The sequence below is a fragment of the Zootoca vivipara genome, chromosome 4, assembly GCF_963506605.1.
Source record: "Zootoca vivipara chromosome 4, rZooViv1.1, whole genome shotgun sequence".
Classification (NCBI taxonomy): domain Eukaryota; kingdom Metazoa; phylum Chordata; class Lepidosauria; order Squamata; family Lacertidae; genus Zootoca; species Zootoca vivipara.
This window is the reverse complement of record NC_083279.1, coordinates 26627646-26646021: the sequence shown is the minus strand read 5'-3', so window position 1 is coordinate 26646021 and position 18376 is coordinate 26627646. Positions and strand designations below refer to the sequence as shown.

At 43.6% G+C, this 18376-nt stretch overlaps 1 protein-coding gene across 1 annotated transcript in view; it reads left to right on the top strand.

Moving 5' to 3' along the window:
- The window catches only part of NCK2 (NCK adaptor protein 2), a 78509-nt gene that overhangs the window by 52645 nt on the left and 7488 nt on the right, over positions 1–18376 (top strand). The window contains exon 4 of the mRNA XM_035114805.2: positions 9525–10246. Within this exon, the coding sequence (XP_034970696.1) occupies positions 9525–10246 (722 nt within the window). The remainder of the gene's footprint in view (positions 1–9524; positions 10247–18376) is intronic.

Genomic DNA, 18376 nt, shown 5'->3' with positions numbered 1-18376 from the left:
ACATCCAGACCAGGCTCCAGCTGCCCCAGGAACATGTGACTCACTAAGGCCTGCCCTACAAATTGGCTCTCGGGCCACGAGAAGAGGAAAGAAATGGTAGTTATAGCTGATGCCGCTGTTCAGGAAACGTCTGGTCCTGCCGGCTCCACTTCAAGCAAAGAGGCAACACACCCACTGCCAGTGTGCTCCTATCCCCCCCTAAGCCCAACTGAACATTGCGCTTTACTCTCCCAGCATAACTTCGCATCCAACTCATGAGAAAGAGTGTTCTAACAATTCCCTTCTCACCCTTCCCCCCCCCACACATATAAGGCAAGAATCACACACAGCAACATGAGCTAGTGCTAGAAGAGGTGCCATTAACCAATGCACAGAGGACAGCAAGGTTGAGAAACAGGAAGAAGACTGTGATTGTGTACAGATCACAAAGAAGTTAGCAAATGTTGCTGCAGACACAGGAAATAGGGTGGTCAGAGCTCTTTTTATGAGCTGGACAAATGTGAAGCTGAGCACAGATTTCAGGACGGACAAGTTTCAGCCTGGTGCATGAGACATGTCAATACAAGTGTTTGGCGAACAGATGGACATAGCTACGAGGCAGTCAGATGCTGCTTTGGGGTGATGCATCTCCAAGAGAGCTGCCTTGCTACAGAGGCAGAGTCACATTTTGGAGTGCCTTGCTGAAGCCATGATTGCTCTACTACCCTGTTTCCCCTTTTTTAATACGTAGTCAGAAAGTAAGCCATGGCAGGGTTTTTAAGCATTTGAGAAATATAAGACATACCCCCAAAATAAGCCATACTTCCGCTCCGCGGAAACCAACCCCCACAGGCACCTCCACTCACAGAGTCACTCCATGCAGCTGGCACTGCAGGAGCGCGATCAGCTCTGAAGTGGCGCTCCAAGAGCTCCGCTTAACAGCTGATCGCGCTCCCGCCTTGCTGGCTGCATCCCCGCGCTCCGCCTTCTCGTCCATCGCCGCCCTGCCGCTTCTGTGCTTGTCGCCACCGCTGGGCTCACTGCTTCTTCCTTGCCTGGCTTGGCCAAGGAGCTTGGAGCGCCCTGCAGCGGCAGGCGGAGCGCCTGAGCCAGCGGCCTCTGCCTGGCCCGGCCTAGGATGCCTGCTGCCCTGCCACCCGGAACCAGTGGCTGCTGCAGCGCCGAGCACTCAAGAGAACCGAGCAGCGCCCTGAGCCAGCGCCCTGAGCTGTAAAAACTGTACCGGTAATAAAAAAAATAAGACATCCCACCGAAAGTAAGCCACCCTGTGTTTTTTTGAGGAAAAAAAGTTATAAGACGGTGTCTTAAAAAAGGGGAAAGACGGTAGTTGCACTCCATCACCATAACAGATCTATCAGCCAATGAGAATACATGACACTTGGCTATGCACAAGACTCATTTCAGCACCTACACAATCCCACTCCCTCAGACTCCCTCATTTCATAGTGATCTTTACATTGCCATATTTCTCCCTGGGAACCAAGAATAGAAGCAAATGGGGGAAAGGGGGAAATTCCCAACAAGGTTTGAAATGAGTAGTTTTTATTTGACAGTCAACTCGCCAAAAAAAGTTTTGTGTTAACGTACATCAAGCTGCTTCTAAGGTAGGAGCGAAGTGTGGCAGGTTGTCTTTCACTTTCTGCACCAAAAATGATTTAATTTTTTTTTAAAAAAATGTAAAACTGGATTTGCAATAACTTCAAATTTTAAATTATTGAAATATTAAGAAATTAGTTACGTACTTGGAAATAGCATGATTCTGTCACTCTAAAACTGGAAATATGTGTGGGGTTTTGTTGGATAGCCAACAATAAAAAATCAGTAAAGTCATAAGTAAAGGGAGGAAAAAGAATAATCTTGCTCTAAAAGCACACAAAAGTTATTCAGGCCTTTGTATCGACACTATCTTGACCCTGCTCCACTGAATTGAAATTTCAGCCTTCACGACATAGGAAAACAGCCATTTTTGTGGAGGAGGGTCAAGATATTAACTGATATGCATGAAATTTCAGATATACAGTAGCTATATAATCCCTAGTGTGGTAAGATAAGACCTTTGGTGCAGGCTTTTTTTTAAAAAAAAGGTTTTTTATGAACCGCCCTAATCCACATAGCTTTATACAAATTGTTTTCAGGTTTGTTAAATCAAAATGGCTAATGTAATATCTGTAAACCAGTGACAGCCATCATAGTCAATAATAGTCTTAAAGGTAAAGGGACCCCTGACCATTAGGTCCAGTCGTGTCCGACTGGGGTTGCGGTGCTCATCTCGCATTATTGACCGAGGAAGCCAGCGTACAGCTTCCAGGTCATGTGGCCAACATGACTAAGCTGCTTCTGGCGAACCAGAGCAGCACATGGAAATGCTGTTTACCTTCCCGCTGTAGTGGTACCTATTTATCTACTTGCACTGTGACGTGCTTTCGAACTGCTAGGTTGGCAGGAGCAGGGACCGAACAACGGGAGCTCACCCCGTTATGGGGATTCGAACCACCAACCTTCCGATCGGCAAGCCCTAGGCTCTGTGGTTTAACCCACAGCGCCACCTGCGTCCCAATAATAGCCTTAAGGATATTTAATTATAAAGTTTGTTACCTATCCATCCATCTGTCTATCATCCAACAGCAAACTTTATCCCCAAACACCATCTGCTCTAGACTTAGGGGGCCAACATTAAATTTTGTACCTGCTATGTGAACGATGGAAGATGAGGTGAGAATATGCTTTTAAATCAACGAAATTGTGATATGACATTAAATCAGCCTGGTTTACAGAAATAGCAACATGTTAAATCTGGGACTTCTCCTGCCTGTTCCAGCTTTTGCTTCTTTTGTGTGTGTCCCTCTGTCCCCTGCAACCAGATGCGGTAAAAACCCCTGCAGAAAATAATAAAGGAGGTGATGAAGCATGCCAGTCTCTCGACCTCTCTGTATGGTAGTTAATGATGACATTTTTGGAAGTTATGGTTGCCTGATATAAAACACACAATTCTATTTATGGAGTGTAGCATGATAAACGGTCAAATACTGAGTACCATATGCAAACAGCTTTTGAAGAATTTCTAAGCGACTTTATGACTTTTCCCTGACTGAGGTTACATAAGCTAATTCTCTCTTTCCGCATCTAAGCTCAGAATAGCGGTCTGGCTATTGCAACTGTTCTCCCTCACACACAAGAAGTTCTCTCTCCATTTTAATTTTTGTTTGTTTAAAATAGTATAATAAAGTAAGCCAAATAATTCAAGCAAGCCTAGGACAATTGTTCCCGATTATTATTATTTTAACAAAGCTAGCAAAATGCCTTCAGTCGTGGGGAGAGTATAGAATGAAGGAGTGGTTGCTGGAAGATAACGTCTATTTCAGGGGGAGAAGAGAGAGAAATTTTCTTCTGGAGCAGAGAAATATTGGGCCATCTGGCTTCTCTGTCTGTGGAGCCCAGACTTTATTTTGGGCATGATAAACACGATTTGCTACCACATGCGGAGTACCTCTTCTTGGTAATCCCAGTTCCTTAGTGGGAGCAATTTTGCTTCCTTTCCCCCTTCAAAAGAAGCGTCCTGTCAGTTGCAGCCTGTTTCAATTAGGTTCCATGGGACAAAACAAACTCTGGAGAATTTAGCCTGATCCTGTCTGTGTAGTATTTGCTCTTCGCTCCCTGCAGAGTTCAAGATGTCACTGAAGTTGTGTTTTTTTTTAAGGATAACAATTGTCCGTACTTACCTATTCCATTGGCATCTTGTGCCTTTAAAGGGATTAAATGCCCTTTGCGTCATTCCCTACTTCCCCCTGTAAAAGCATTAACCAGAGGCAAAAATACGACTCCTGATATCAACCTTTATAAATAGGACACAATAGGTGATGTGTTCTGCTTCCTATTGTTCAAATTATGACCATTTCTATTGTCATCCAAATAGCAGTAACATTTACTTTTCCAAGTGGCATAGAAAAGGTGTTCCGTCCAGTAACTTCTGTCCACATCTTCAGGAAACTTAGAGCATAATTGTGTCCATTGTTTACTCAGAAGTATACCTTGTGTTCAGTGGTAAGGGTGGATAGGACTGTAGACTTAGTGTTGCAAGTAAGTGACCTGCATAAGTGACTGGTTTATAATGTGTGTCTAACAAGGGAGCAAAACAGAAACTGCCAATTTCACAACTGTTCCATTAAGTACTTGATGTTTTGCCGCAAACGCTGTGTGAGCCAACTGGCCCATATATTTTTTCCTGAGGGGAGGGAGGAATTATGCTCCTGAGTAGTAGAATCACTATTTGCTACCCCAAAGATGGGAAATACCTCAGCAAGAGATATGCAAAATATGCAAAAACCATTCATGCACTTTTCAGCTGCAAGCATTCACTTTTTTCTGGATACAATTGCATTTGCAGAGTTGGAGGCTTTGAGCATTTGTAAAGCAGGGCTTGCAGTTCAACTGCATGTTACACACTTCTTCGTGGAATATGGAGTTTATATTTGTCTTTAGTCTAGTTGGGATTGAGAGAGGGTCTCCATCTGGGGGGGGGACCCCATCACCCAAACTTAGTTTTAAAAGAAATCTGTGGAGAAAAGGGAAGGGGAAACTTGAGTGGCGTTACTAGGAATTAAATATAGGGCTTTGTTTCTGTGGAAAATAGCATTTCGTGTTTGGAGCCAGCCTTGCCAATTACAGTCATACCTCGGGTTGCGGACATGATCCGTGCGCGAGACGCGTTCGCGACCTGCAGCGCCACGTCTGCGAACGCACGGGACATGATTCGGCGCTTCTGCGCATGATGTCATTTTGCGTTTTTGCACATGTGCGAGCAACAAAACCCGGAAGTAACCCGTTCTGGTACTTCCGGGTTTGGCGCAGAATGCAACCCGAAAAGGCGTAACCCTCAGCGTTCACACTGTATCGAAATGTGTGCCCCCCCCAACAGCTTTCTGCCTTAAAACAGTTCCCCACCCCTTCCCCTAATGGCTGGACAATGCTGGGAAAAGGGATGGGGGAGTGTGGTCCAGCTGTGGCTTTTGATACCTTACCATCTAGTGATTATAAGTTTCTGAATTGGCTCTGTGATTTGCACGTTTGGGGCATGGTGATATAGTTGTTCCATTCTTACTTGCAGGGCTGTTTCCAGAAGTGATTTTTTTTTTTGCTTCACTCCCTGTTTGTACCCTCAGCTTGTCATTTGTACTTTCAGATATGTGGGGATTTGGCTGACATCTGAATTAGGTGAAGTGCTGGAAGACTTTGTAGAAAAAAAAAAAAGCCGGATGATGGTCAGTAATGGGAAACGCAGGTCTAACAACGTGGAGTTTCTGTGGGTAAACAGTTCACAGATTCAGAGAGATGGTATTCCATCTGTTTCTGATGACTGTGCACTTCTTCTCATGAACCAGGTTTGCAAATTGGGGTGTTCCTTGATCCAGTTTTGTTGCTGGATGCCCAAGTATAAAGTACCTTTTACTGATTTCCTTTCAACCGTTTCTTGTTGGAATTTTACGTATTGAATTGCATTTGGGGAAAGTCTATTCCTAATCATCATATTTGGCAAACAACTTTTGCAATTAACTGACAGTAGCGACTTGAATGACCCAAAACTATAGCTGCATAATAAAACAGCTGGCCAGCCTCTCTCCTATACATAACAGATAAAATAGCGGGGAGCGTAGGCTAACAGAAGAGCCACTGCTTTCAGCATTTCTGTTCTTTCATCCAGAGAATACTAAGAGTTTAAAATGCTGAAATGAAGTAACTAATCAGCAGAGCCTGTGAATGTGCAAAAACATGTGAAGGCTTGGTATGAACCTGCTTTCGTTGCAAATCGAGTGTTGCAAACTATAATTAGAAAATGGCACAAGTCTGCAGAAACAGGTATCTTTATCTGCTGCCAAAATATATCGAATGAAAAGTACAGATTTCTTCATAGCGCTGAATGTTGCCAGCTAAGTCAGTGCTGCTGAGATGGGTTTGCTTGTTTGTTTGTTTTGGAGGGGGGACTTGAGCAGGAGACACTGACTCAACCAGTGTTAAAACTCTGATATATAAGCCAGGTGCCAAATGGCTCTTTAAACCAGGATTACGGTCACCAAAACGGAATGTCTAGCTGCCATTTGGGGACCAGACGGCTCAGAAGTTGTATTTTTCAGTACAACCTTTTGGTTCCTGAAATCCGTTCTGATTGGGCAGATAAAATACCATGGACAGAATTCTAAAGGCTGTCTTGCTAGTGTGTAAAAACAGTCAAGATCCAAGGATCCCCAGGCACGCACCTCCAGATGGTGGATATGTCAGGCACATCATGGCACCTGGGCATCTTCACCTGGTTACAAGTGGCTGATAGCCAGATACTATGACTCCTGAATGCCAGATTCTGAACCAATATTGGAATGTATTTGAAACTCAATTTGTAAGAAGATTCAGTACTAAGAAACGTAATTTGTTATAAGCCTTCATGAATTCTTATTGAATGCATCTGCTCCCACTCCTGTTAAACGTTGACCACCTTTTATTTGTAATACAGAAACAGACATGGTCATGGGCTGCATTCCCTTCCATGACAGTATTTGGTCCCATCAGTGCTGACCAGAATCCCACCATGGTCCTTGCAGTATGCTAAGCCTCTGGTTCTTAACTCTTGCTCTGCTAGTATTGCATAAATCTTTACAAGCAGCGAGTTTCCTTCCTTCTCTTCCATATCGAAAAGTTTAAAAAGTAGTCCTCACAGTGGTCAAATGTTTGCAGGTATCGAGGCATTTAATAGAAGGTAGGTTGCAATCTTCAATTCAAGCATGATTTCACTGTTGAATTGTTAGTTACTGGAACGTATCAAGTGCCTTGTTTTGTGGGAAATTGTTCATGGGTTTTTGTTGTTGGTTTAGGGCTGGTGCCTGGTGTTAATTGCACTCTCACTGTTGTTAGAAGGGACTTGTTATAAATATTTGGAAATCTTAATTGCTAGAAGTGTACATTCAAGTGGAAAATGGCTTAGTCACTGCCATTGAATGCGGAGATAATGAGGTCATTAACCTGAGATATGTACTTTGTCCAATTACTACCCATTCTCTTGATAGCAATATCTTTCCAGTTACCATCTCTGGTTCCTTTTAATAGTGCTCTGTATGTTGATACACAAGACATTGATCAGTGGCAGGCGAGAAGTTTTCATCATAGATCAGACCGTGGCCAACTTCTACTGCAGACTGAAGTACTGTACTGTTTTCCTGCAATTGTATCACACGCCACAATAGCTTGGGTTTCTTTGCTGTCACTTTGCCAACTTGCATGGCCACTGACTTTTAGGCTAGAGGGAAGTCTTTAGTTACAGTTCTTTAGATAAGCACGCAGAAAGATGGGAAAGGGAGTTAGCTGTGGAACGTATCGGGAGGAATCACTGACATTTTCCTCATTTAGTTAATGTGACACTTGACGTTCCGTAGATTAATTTGACAAGCATACTTGTGTGTCATTCCCACCCACCCACCCCTTTCCTCCTGCTGCAATTTCAACTTAGGTTTTTGTACAGCAGATTTTTTGTTTATGCCTTTTAGGTGAATAATCTGCCAGAATGCATCAGGTGTTCAGCTACCCCTAGACAGGCATTTAACTTGAACTATTCGGTGTGTAATTAAGCGGTGATGTAGTCAGCCCAAAATGGCATGTGCGAGAGACAACTGTTTAGAATAGGATTTATTTTTAAAATACTGCAGGTTGGGTTTTTTTTACCTTATTTTTGTTCTGTATTTTCCACCTTGTGTTTTTGGCTGCTCATATCAGAATTATTTCCTTTATGTTAACCAAAGCACTTTAATTAGATCCTGTATCACACTGAAAGCTGGGGGGGGGGGAGTCGGATTCTTTCTCACTCTAGTTTTAGTCCAAATATATGTGTAAGATTATGGCTGGGTGGTTTTTTTCTATGTGTTGTCCTTGTTTTTCCACAGTTGAAATCCCAAACAGCGCTTGGATTCTACTTGTCCCAGATAAACTGAGCCTGCAACCTAATTGAAATTCCATAATGAAATTCACTACCTTCAGAGGTTTACAAGCAAAATTGTGTGTGTGTGTGTGTGTGTGTGTGTGTGTGTGTGTGTGTGTGTGTGTGCACGGAGCATTAAAGAATAGTTCCTGTGTTAACTCTTTATCACAGTAACATTTGAATTTAATATTATTGTTTTAGCTGGTGAAGGTTGTATTATTCCTTATACTGCTGCTAGCTGTTTAATAAATACCTTTATATTCTGTTGCAGGTTTTGAAAGTGTTGTGCTTCAAAATATTGCACTCCTCTGGGATTTATTTTAAGTAATTGTGAGCTCCTTTGGCTACTGCAGATCAGACACAACTAAAAGCAAAATAGGAGATTATTAGGTGCACAGTACCTCTAAAATCTGAAATGCTGTGACATTGAATATCCTGTGTTGACTCTTACCCAGAACCATACCTAGTGATTGCTATTCTGCTGTACTCTGCAATTGAGATCTCAGTTTTGTTGCACATTAGCAAGTTGCACGAATTCACTGCATGTCACAATGTAGGTCATGTACATATCTTAGTGTCAAAATTTACCAATAAAATGTGCACAAATAGTTTTGTATATGCATTGTGCATGATTACACCATTTCTTGGTTTAAATGGTTTTAATTCTATGAAATTGCAGTAGAATCGATTTGAATGTTAATGGGAGCCATGTAGAACCTTTAGACAACCAACTTTACATTTTGGTACCTTGTTTCAACTTCTTTCTCTGCAACTAAAATGGATTGAAAATCGGTTGGTTGCATTTTTAAAGAGTTGTTATTCCCACAATGCAATACTAGCTGGTTATAAAAATAGTAATTTCCTTTTCTATGCTGCCAACAGTTCTGTGTGTATTAATTCTCTAGTGACTTTGGAAAGAAATGCACTGAAAGGGCACATCAAAGCTTCATTTAGTAGCTACCCTTCTGAGATGAAAAGAAGCTTCTTAAAAAGTTACAGGGTTCTTTCCCCCCTCTGGCAGTTTTCTGGCATCATAGAACAATTCTTCTATGTCTTCATTATTTTGTTGACACATCTAGGACTCGACTACATTGGCAAAGAAAAAAAAGCTTTATGTGCCTTATTTATGCATTCTAACACGGTGACACCAGAGGGCGCTGTGGAGTTCTGTTTTTGCCAACCCAATTTCTCATGCAAAGTTTGCAACATGTTTAAATAAAGCACTTCTTTGATGTGCCTAGATCAGGGGTCAGCAATGTTTATCTTGCCTGGGCCGGATCAGTCCCACGGAGATCCCTCTGTGGGCTGGATCGCGCGCACGCATGAGCGTGCACTCCTGCGATTTTCAGTGTCTGTGCAGATGGTTTAGCGCAGCATGCCAGTGGGCAACTCAGTGGCGGCTCATGGGCCAGTCAGATGACCTCCACGGGCCGCTTCCAGCCTATGGGCCTTAGGTTGCTGGCCCCTGGCCTAGATCCAGCCCTAGCGTTTTCAAGTTCTGTATTAGATCTACAAACCATGTTTTGTTTAATGCTTTTTAGAAATTTCTTAACTTTTTTTTTAACAGGTTTGGGGAAAACAAAGCGGAAGACAAGTGCCAGAGACGCCTCACCGACCCCTAGTACCGATGCAGAATACCCATCTAACGGTAGCAACACCGATCGGATTTATGATCTGAACATCCCTGCATATGTTAAGTTTGCCTATGTAGCAGAAAGGGAAGATGAACTATCTCTCGTGAAAGGATCCCGAGTCATTGTTATGGAAAAGTGCAGCGATGGCTGGTGGAGAGGGAGTTACAACGGACAAATTGGATGGTTTCCTTCAAACTACGTGGTAGAAGAAGTCGAGGAAGCGACTGCCGATTCGCCGAGTTTTCTCAGCTTGAGGAAGGGAGCCTCCATGAGCAATGGCCAGGCCATGAAAGTACTTCACGTTGTTCAGACATTGTACCCGTTCAGTTCTGTCACGGAAGAAGAGCTCAACTTCGAGAAAGGCGAAACCATGGAAGTCATAGAGAAACCTGAGAATGATCCGGAATGGTGGAAATGTAAAAATTCCCGAGGGCAAATTGGCCTCGTTCCGAAAAACTATGTAGTAATCTTAAGCGATGGCCCTACAAGTAACAGTTCCCACCCACCTCCGATAAGCTACACGGGGCCCGCTACTACGGGACGGTTTGCAGGAAGAGAATGGTATTATGGGAATGTTACTCGACATCAGGCAGAATGTGCTCTAAATGAACGGGGAGCGGAAGGGGACTTCCTTGTCAGAGACAGCGAATCTTCGGTAAGTGGCACCCATTTCAGAATCTGAAATTTTGCGAAGCGTTGTATTTTGATTTTGCAATGTATTGTGCGGGTCTTATGAAATAGTACAGAAAGTGAGTGTTTCTCTTACGCTAAAGAAAGTGGCCTGCATCTCAAAATACCTTATATTGGTTAAAACTAATGTATAAATATATTTGTTATATGCGCAGGCAGAGAAAAACAGAGCAAGCAAATCTAGTATATGATGTGCAGTACATCTTAAAGGGGAAATGCAAATGGAAATTTCAGTGTCATTTTATACTTTTAAAAAATTTGAATGCAGGTAGAGGTTCTGTTAAATAGCTTTTACAGCGACTTTTCGGAGTCTATAAATTATTTTGCAAAACAAGTGTTTAACGATGCCGATGCACCTGAGGTCATGACAAAATATCCGTGTGAAAGTTTTAATTGAGTTGGATTGTTAATATAATTTTCTTGGCTTTGTTTTGTTTCTACTAGAATTATTTCCTTAATACAATTGAAATTCCAATATTGCAGTGTGTATTCTACATGTGAGCAGACTGTGTAAAAGTTCTCTCAGTTAAGTTCTCCTTTCTTCTGGCTTCTTCATCGAAAGAACTTTGAAAAGCTTCTAACTTTGAAAGCTTCTAAGACAGAGGTGGTCGGCAACCTTATCCGAGGATGGGCCAGTCGACGCTCCGTCCGTGGATGGGCTGGAGTGTGTGCGCACGAGCGCTTCTCCGTCCCACACGCGTGCGCACATGCTATTTCTGATGCACATCTGGGTCGGAGGAGTGACCGTGCACATGCGCACAGGCGCCATCAACCGGGGGGGGGGGCGACAGGGGTCACCATGGCCGGTTAGACAAACCTCGTGGGCCGCTACCGGCCCGTGGGCCTTAGGTTGCCGACCCCTGATCTAAGAGAACAGCCATGTTTGGTCTCTTGCAGCAGAGAGTAGAATTATGATCTTATGCATACTTGGGAGTAATCTTCCTGAAATCTACACATAGCTAAGGAGTCCCTGTGGCACCTTTCAAAACAGACTAATTTATTGCAGCAACAGCTGTCATTGGATGCAGCTGAATAACCCTTCAGCTCTTTTTCAGATGGGCTTTTTCTTCTCGCCACTTCCTGTGGGTTTCACACGCAGGCTTTCCACAGCTACCACTTCAAGATGGACTCGATCTCAAATAACAATGAATGGAAAAGCCCATGCGTTTGGGTGGATTTCAAATCTGTACACGTCCCCGGCAATTTCAGAAGTTATTTTAATACAGTTTCTGATTTGTTCTAGCTACCTTATATCACACTACCTTATATCACACTCGAGAGTTTTGTTTGTATATTATAAACAGAAGATATTCTCTCATGTGTCAAGCAGGATTACTGAATTTCCTGTATCATTTATCATGTGTGTCTCCTCGGCTGCTGGCTTTGGCAGCAGTTGGTGGTTTTAATAACCCTTCTCTAGCAACCTTGCAATTCGCTCTTTGCCCAGGGCAGCTAGCTGTTTCTGCAGGCAACTAGTTTGCCAGACCCCCTGCCCTATTGCACATATGTATGAGCCAGCTGGTAATACATTTTCAGTAGTTGTGTACTGTACAAGACAGCGCAATCTGATTGTTCTTCTCTGCATATTTTTTGCTTTTGCTTTTTAGCAGTAGCAGAGTTACTAAAATAGTCAACGGCCTAGTTTTAACTGCTTTTCCCTTCATGAGACTTTGTGTGTTCTTTTTTTTTTTAAAAGAGTCATCTTAAGGGAATAGCTGTGCTTGAGTGGTCAGGGCATGAAACTGAGTCCAGCTGCAGTAGAAGCAAGTAAGGGAAAAAAATTGTCAGGCTTCTATTGCACAGCAAGAGAATAGGGCAGATAAACAAGAGATCTTATTTTGACCCTTTCAGCCTCCCAGGGGCAACGGATGTGCTTTGTACCAGCCTATGATTGCTTCCTGGGAAGAAGGTTAGGACACCCGAATTCTCTTCACTTTGCATTCCCCTATCCAGGATGAATAAATTATACTTAGCTTTTTAACTGCTTGTTTTAAAACAAGTAAGGTGAAATAACATAGTATACAATGCCAATAAAAAGGCTACAATATAAAGGAGTAAGAATAAAAGTGTGAGGATGTACGTTGTCCTGAAATTTACAAATTCCAAGGCAAAAATAAAATTTTATTTTCTACATAGGTATCTAAAGTTATACTTTCAGCTTCCTATGAAAGGGATGGCAGAAGGTAGGTTAGGAAGGATCTAGATCTTATGCTTGACATGAAGTAGGACTGCAAGATACTGAGGTTCTCCAGAACCTTCTAGTGCAGCTAGAAAAGCAAGGAAAAATGAAAATGAAAATTAAAATATAGCCTTGTGCTAATTTCTTCTCACTTATACTCTGTGTTCCTCACCTATAAAATATGAGATTAATTGATTTAACCGGCTGTTTGTGCAGCACTGCTGCAAACCTTTTAGAATTTTGTTCTAGCATCTCTAGTCGGATGTAAATTTAAATTTGTAGTTGACAATGCAGGTTATCAGGGACGTGGGTGGCGCTGTGGGTTAAACCACTGAGCCTAGGGCTTGCCGATCATAAGGTCAGCGGTTCAAATCCACGCGACGGGGTGAGCTCCCGTTGTTCGGTCCCAGCTCCTGTCCGCCTAGCGGTTCAAAAGCACGTCAAAGTACAAGTAGATAAATAGGTACCACTCCAGCGGGAAGGTAAACGGCATTTCTGTGCGCTGCTATGGTTCGCCAGAAGCGGCTTAGTCATGCTGGCCACATGACCCGAAAGCTGTACGCTGGCTCCCTCGGCCAGTAAAGCGAGATGAGCTCCGCAACCCCAGAGTCGTCTGCAACTGGACCTAATGGTCAGGGGTCCTTTTACCTTTTTATGCAGGTTATTCCATTTTGTGATTCAGGGAGCAGTTCATTTTGTCCCTGAGCCAGTATTTTTCTTATGGTCAAGCTAGTGTTCCTCTAGCTACTGGGCTACTACTAAAATGAGGCTGCATTTTAAGCTGTATTCTAAGCCGTATTTTAATTAACTGTTCCTCCCCCCCATTACATTTTATTGTAATTTATATTTGGTGTTAGCTGCCCTGAGCCTGGCCCTGGCCAGGGAGGACAGGGTATAAATATTATTATTATTATAGTGGACTTTGCGGGCTGGTAAACTCCATATATTAACTTAAAGCAAATATTTTAAAACAATATAATAAATGTTTGAATAAAATAAATATTATAAATAATTTTTAAACCTGGTTAATAAAGCCACACCCATTAACCAGAGACTTCCAAAGGGATGCAATGCAGATTTTACTGCATGGAACAACACAAGCACAGCATTTGCCATTTTGTTATTAAACCCCTTCAAAAGTATTATGCAACGTATAATATTTGCAACTTTTTATGTTCACCACACTTTAATGTACATCCTCTTATTGAAGAAGAAGAAGAAGAAGAAGAAGAAGAAGAAGAAGAAGAAGAAGAAGAAGAAGAAGAAGAAGAAGAGTTTGGATTTGATATCCCGCTTTATCACTACCCGAAGGAGTCTCAAAGCATCTAACATTCTCCTTTCCCTTCCTCCCCCACAACAAACACTCTGTGAGGTGAGTGGGGCTGAGAGACTTCAGAGAAGTGTGACTAGCCCAAGGTCACCCAGCAGCTGCATGTGGAGGAGCGGAGACGGGAACCCGGTTCACCAGATTATGGGTCTACCGCTCTTAACCACTACACCACACTGGCTCTCAATAAGAGCCACTGGCTCTTATTGGTCCTTACAACCCTGTTAGGCTCATTTTTATTGCCACCCCTTCTTTCAGATGAGGAGAGGGGGAACAAGAGAGCAGTAGCTGGCGAGTTCATGGCTAAGATGACATTTAAGTTGCCATTCGCTGTTCATATGCTCCATGCCATTCTTGATAAACTATTAATTAATGGAATTAAATAAATAATATAATTAAAATGCTGCCTTTTGTGAGCTTCGGTTTAGAATGTGAGATGAGGGAGTTGAACCCTGGAATATGGAGGCATCTACAGACCTTCACTTCTTCCTGGAGTCCCTGCCAGCATCTCAAGATCTGTGGAGGTGTTAAGAGACCTTAAAGTTCGTTTGTGTGTATGCTCTAACTCTGCCTCCTCTCCCCCTCCCCTCGCCATGGCCTTTCAAAAGATACTTGTATGAAGTGGTGAGCATTCTCTATCCATTGATGCTCCCCCATGTCTTTTGCCCCCATCCATCTGTTTGCAATCCCCCAAGAATAATCCTTCCATAGGCCTTTAGTTACGAGGCAAATTAACCTTCCCACTGAATTTCAGACAGGGCAGGAAACCAGCTGTGGCTCCCAAGTTCCCAGATTTGTTTTTCAGGCAACTTGCTACCTATGAATTCTCAGTTCTCTCTGCTGACTAAGAATGTCACCAGCAGGTTCCAAATGCGGAACGACCAAGTTCAGAACCCGCTCTTACAAATTAGATGCACATTGCACAATCATCGTGATGGACAGCTATCAAGAGGAACTTCCTTGAAAGTGGCTTGTTGCGTGGGGAATTAGTCTTAAGAATTAGACAAGTACAAAGGCAAAGGCAATGTTTTTTTTTCCTGTAGGAAGTCGGGCCATGGTATACTTTGGTAACTCAACAATTGTCCACTGCTCAAAAACAGAACAGAGCTGTAGCTGCTCCCTTCGTTAAAATAATATGGGGGCAGGGAGTTTTATCCTACATCTTAGAACCACATACACTGGAAGGATCTACAGTAAAGCCTCATACCACAGATGAGGGGAATTAAATGCCCATAGATATAGGTTAAATACATTTTGACTGAGTGGATTGTATGCGATTTTCAGTGTTTTGATTCTTCCCAAAGTGACTTAGTGCATTACTTTGTCTACAAAATGAGGAAATGATTGAGGCTTTTGCCGAGAAGAGCTGTAAAGATCATGGTTATGTGAGAAAGCAGACAGCAGAATCGTGGGCTGGAATGAAATTTTCTGTTTTACCTTCGTCTACAAGAAATAGCGGGAAGGGGTGCAAAACAGGGCACACATTCTGCAAAACCATACTGTGACTGGCATTACCTTTTGTCTATGAAAAAGTGAGTGTAAAAAAGTGAATGTAGAAAAGGTAGGTGCGTCAGTAACCTTTCACGCCATACAATTTATAACATTATTCAAGCGCTTTCCAACAATTTTATTATCAAGCAACTTCCTTTTACAATAGCAGGTGGTGGGTTTTCGTTGCGTTTTGGTTAATCCTTGCACAATATCATCACACATATTTGTTTAGGTTATTATGCCAGTGTGGATAGTGCAGGTCGGCTCTTCATTATAGTGCGGGCAATGTCTTCTAGATGCCGCTTAGAAGCATTGACCCCTAGCAAATAACCAGTTCAGATGTGCCCTTAACAGTGCCTGTGACCTACTACTATACAACTCCAGAAGCCCAAGCATGGGAAAGATTGCGTGCGAGCCATCCGACTGTAGCAGCTATGTCCAGTGGGAAAAGGAGCAGAAATATCTGCCAAGAGCTGAAACGAAAAAGGCAAAAACAGACACAAAATATAAAAATAAACACTCTTGGAACAAGTTCAAGGCAGACAGCAGGGAATAGTTTGAGGCTGCATTTTAGCTTCAGTGCAGTATATAGGATGACAGTGCTAAGATGCAAAAAGAGAGAGGTTTTAGACTTTAATGGAACTATTTGCATTGTAGGGGGAAACAGTAATAAACAGGCTGAATTACTTTTACATTTTCTTCGAGTTTCCTGCGTTACCTAAAATATGAGCCCGTGGTGGGGAGGAGGAGAACAGGAGCCTGGCATTTTTGCAGCAGCTGTTCAAGTTCTTCAGATTCTCCTCTTTGACTGTGCTTCTCTCGAAAGAACTGAAGTGCCTTTTCGCTGCTTTTTTTTAAAAAAAAATGCGTAAGGACCCCCGAAAGGATCTCATTTTTGTAGCCTGATGGAAGAAAAGTGACACGTACTTGTATTTTATATGTAAATTTAGGTAGTAAATCTTGGATCTTGGAAGGCGATCATTGCTTTAATGTCAGTCCTTCAGTAGGAACTCATTTCGAGTGACGGAAAAGCCCTATTAAGTTTTCCCTGTCTGCCTTGTTAATAATTAGGCTGGGGCAGTTGCACATCTCCTGTTCAAGGTATTCTCCCTCCCTCCCTCCCTCCCTCCCTCCCTCCCTCCCTCTCTCTCTCCCTCTCTCTCTCTTCCTTTCTCCACCCCCCCCCTTCCCAGATTATTATCTGCTGCTGCCATAGAAAGCAGCCATAGCACAGTGTTGATGTTGTTGCCCTAATACCATGGAAAATACAGTGCAATCCTGGTGCAGGTGTCTCTGGCTTCCAGTCTTGTTTCCTTACAGCTCTGCCTATAATTACTTTTACTTTAATATTATAAACTAGTGGTTTTCAGCCCGTTTAATAACGGGCGCTAGAACATCCTGGGGTTCAGAGAAGCGCTTGTGCAGCGCCTCTCCGAACCCTGGGACCCGTCCTTGCTGTCGGCGGCAGGGGGACAGGAACGGAGGAGGAGAAAGCGCTGCGTTCTCCTCCTCCGTTCCTCTCCCGCAGCCGCCGACAGGAAGCAGACATCCCAGGGTTAGGAGAAGCGCTTGTGCAGCGCCTCTCCGAACCCTGGGACCCGTCCTTGCTGTCGGCGGCAGGGGGACAGGAACAGAGGAGGAGAAAGCGCTGCTTTCTCCTCCTCCGTTCCTCTCCCGCAGCCGCCGACAGGAAGCAGACGTCTCTGCCGCTTTCCCGGTGTCTCCGGCCCGAGTCCTGGCGCCGCTGCCTGGCCCGAAGGAGCCTCCGCCGGGGCGAAGGCAAGCGAGGCGCTGAGTTGCGGCTCTCTTTCCCCGGCGCCGCTTCCTGCCTTTGCCCCCGGCCCGAGAGGCGGCAGTTCCTGGTGGCTGCTTGCCGTCATGTCCCACCAGACTGGCATCCAAGGTACTGAGCCCCTTGGTCTGCTGGTCGTGGGGGGGGGGAAGGGGGCTAAAGCAGCCTCCTCCTCCTCCTCGCTCTTTAGCGCAAGCACACTGAGGCGCTTGTCCGGCCGGGAGCGGCAGTTGGCAGAGGGGTGGGGGGGGAGATCGTGTGCGCGTGTGTGTACGTCGTCTCTGCTGTCCAGTCCCTGTGTCCCTGGGGCCCATGCGCAGTACCCCAGGGACACACGGGACAACTGGACGCAGGGACATCTTGGAGATTATTATATAGGATGGCTGCTCTAAGGCTTTCGGGAGAGCACTAAGGCTGTTCAAACCCAGTCAGCTCTCAAAGGGAGGACCGGGGGAGCTGTGCTTTTGGCATACTATTCATCTGTCAGGTTCCCATTTTGACAAATGACACATAACTTAAATTTTTGTTATTACATAAATATAAAAATTGTAAAATAAAAAAATTCCTTCAGTAGCACCTTAAAGACCAACTAAGTTTTTATTTTGGTATGAGCTTTCGTGTGCATGCACACTTCTTCAGATACCAATTGTGTTCCAGTAGCCAGTGATGTTATTTCTCATACTTAAGTTATGCTTTCCATAATTAATCCCTTGTAATTTCAGTAATTTTTTTTTCCTAATAGAATTTATTGCTGGAAAATGACACAGATTGTTAAGCTGTTTTAGTTATTTCAACAGAAAAGCCTGGAAATGTTCTTGATTCTTCTGAGATATTTGCTTCCTGTCTCATTTTCATATTTTTCTACAGTGTGTGTGTGTGTGCGTGCGCGCACACACACACACACACACACCTTGGATTACACCAGTAATATAGTCGTACCTTGGTTTTCGAACATCTTAGTTCTTGAACGTTTTGGCTCCTGAACACCGCAAACCCGGAAGTGACTGTCCCAGTTTGCAAACTATTTTTGGAAGCCGAACATCCGACGGGGCTTCTGATTGGCTGCACTTTATCACACTTTGGTTTCCGAACATTTTGGAAGTTGAACGGACTTCCAGAATGGATTCCGTTCAACTTCCAAGGTACGACTGTAACTTGATGTTACAGTTCATGTTCTCTGCCTTGGTTCCAGGTAGTATTGTCTAAGTGTACTTATTTCCTCCTGGTGTGAGGAATCAGCCAGAAGTGTGTAGGCTGGCTGGCAATTTAGGAAAATTGGGCTGGATGTGAACGACACAATGTCTGG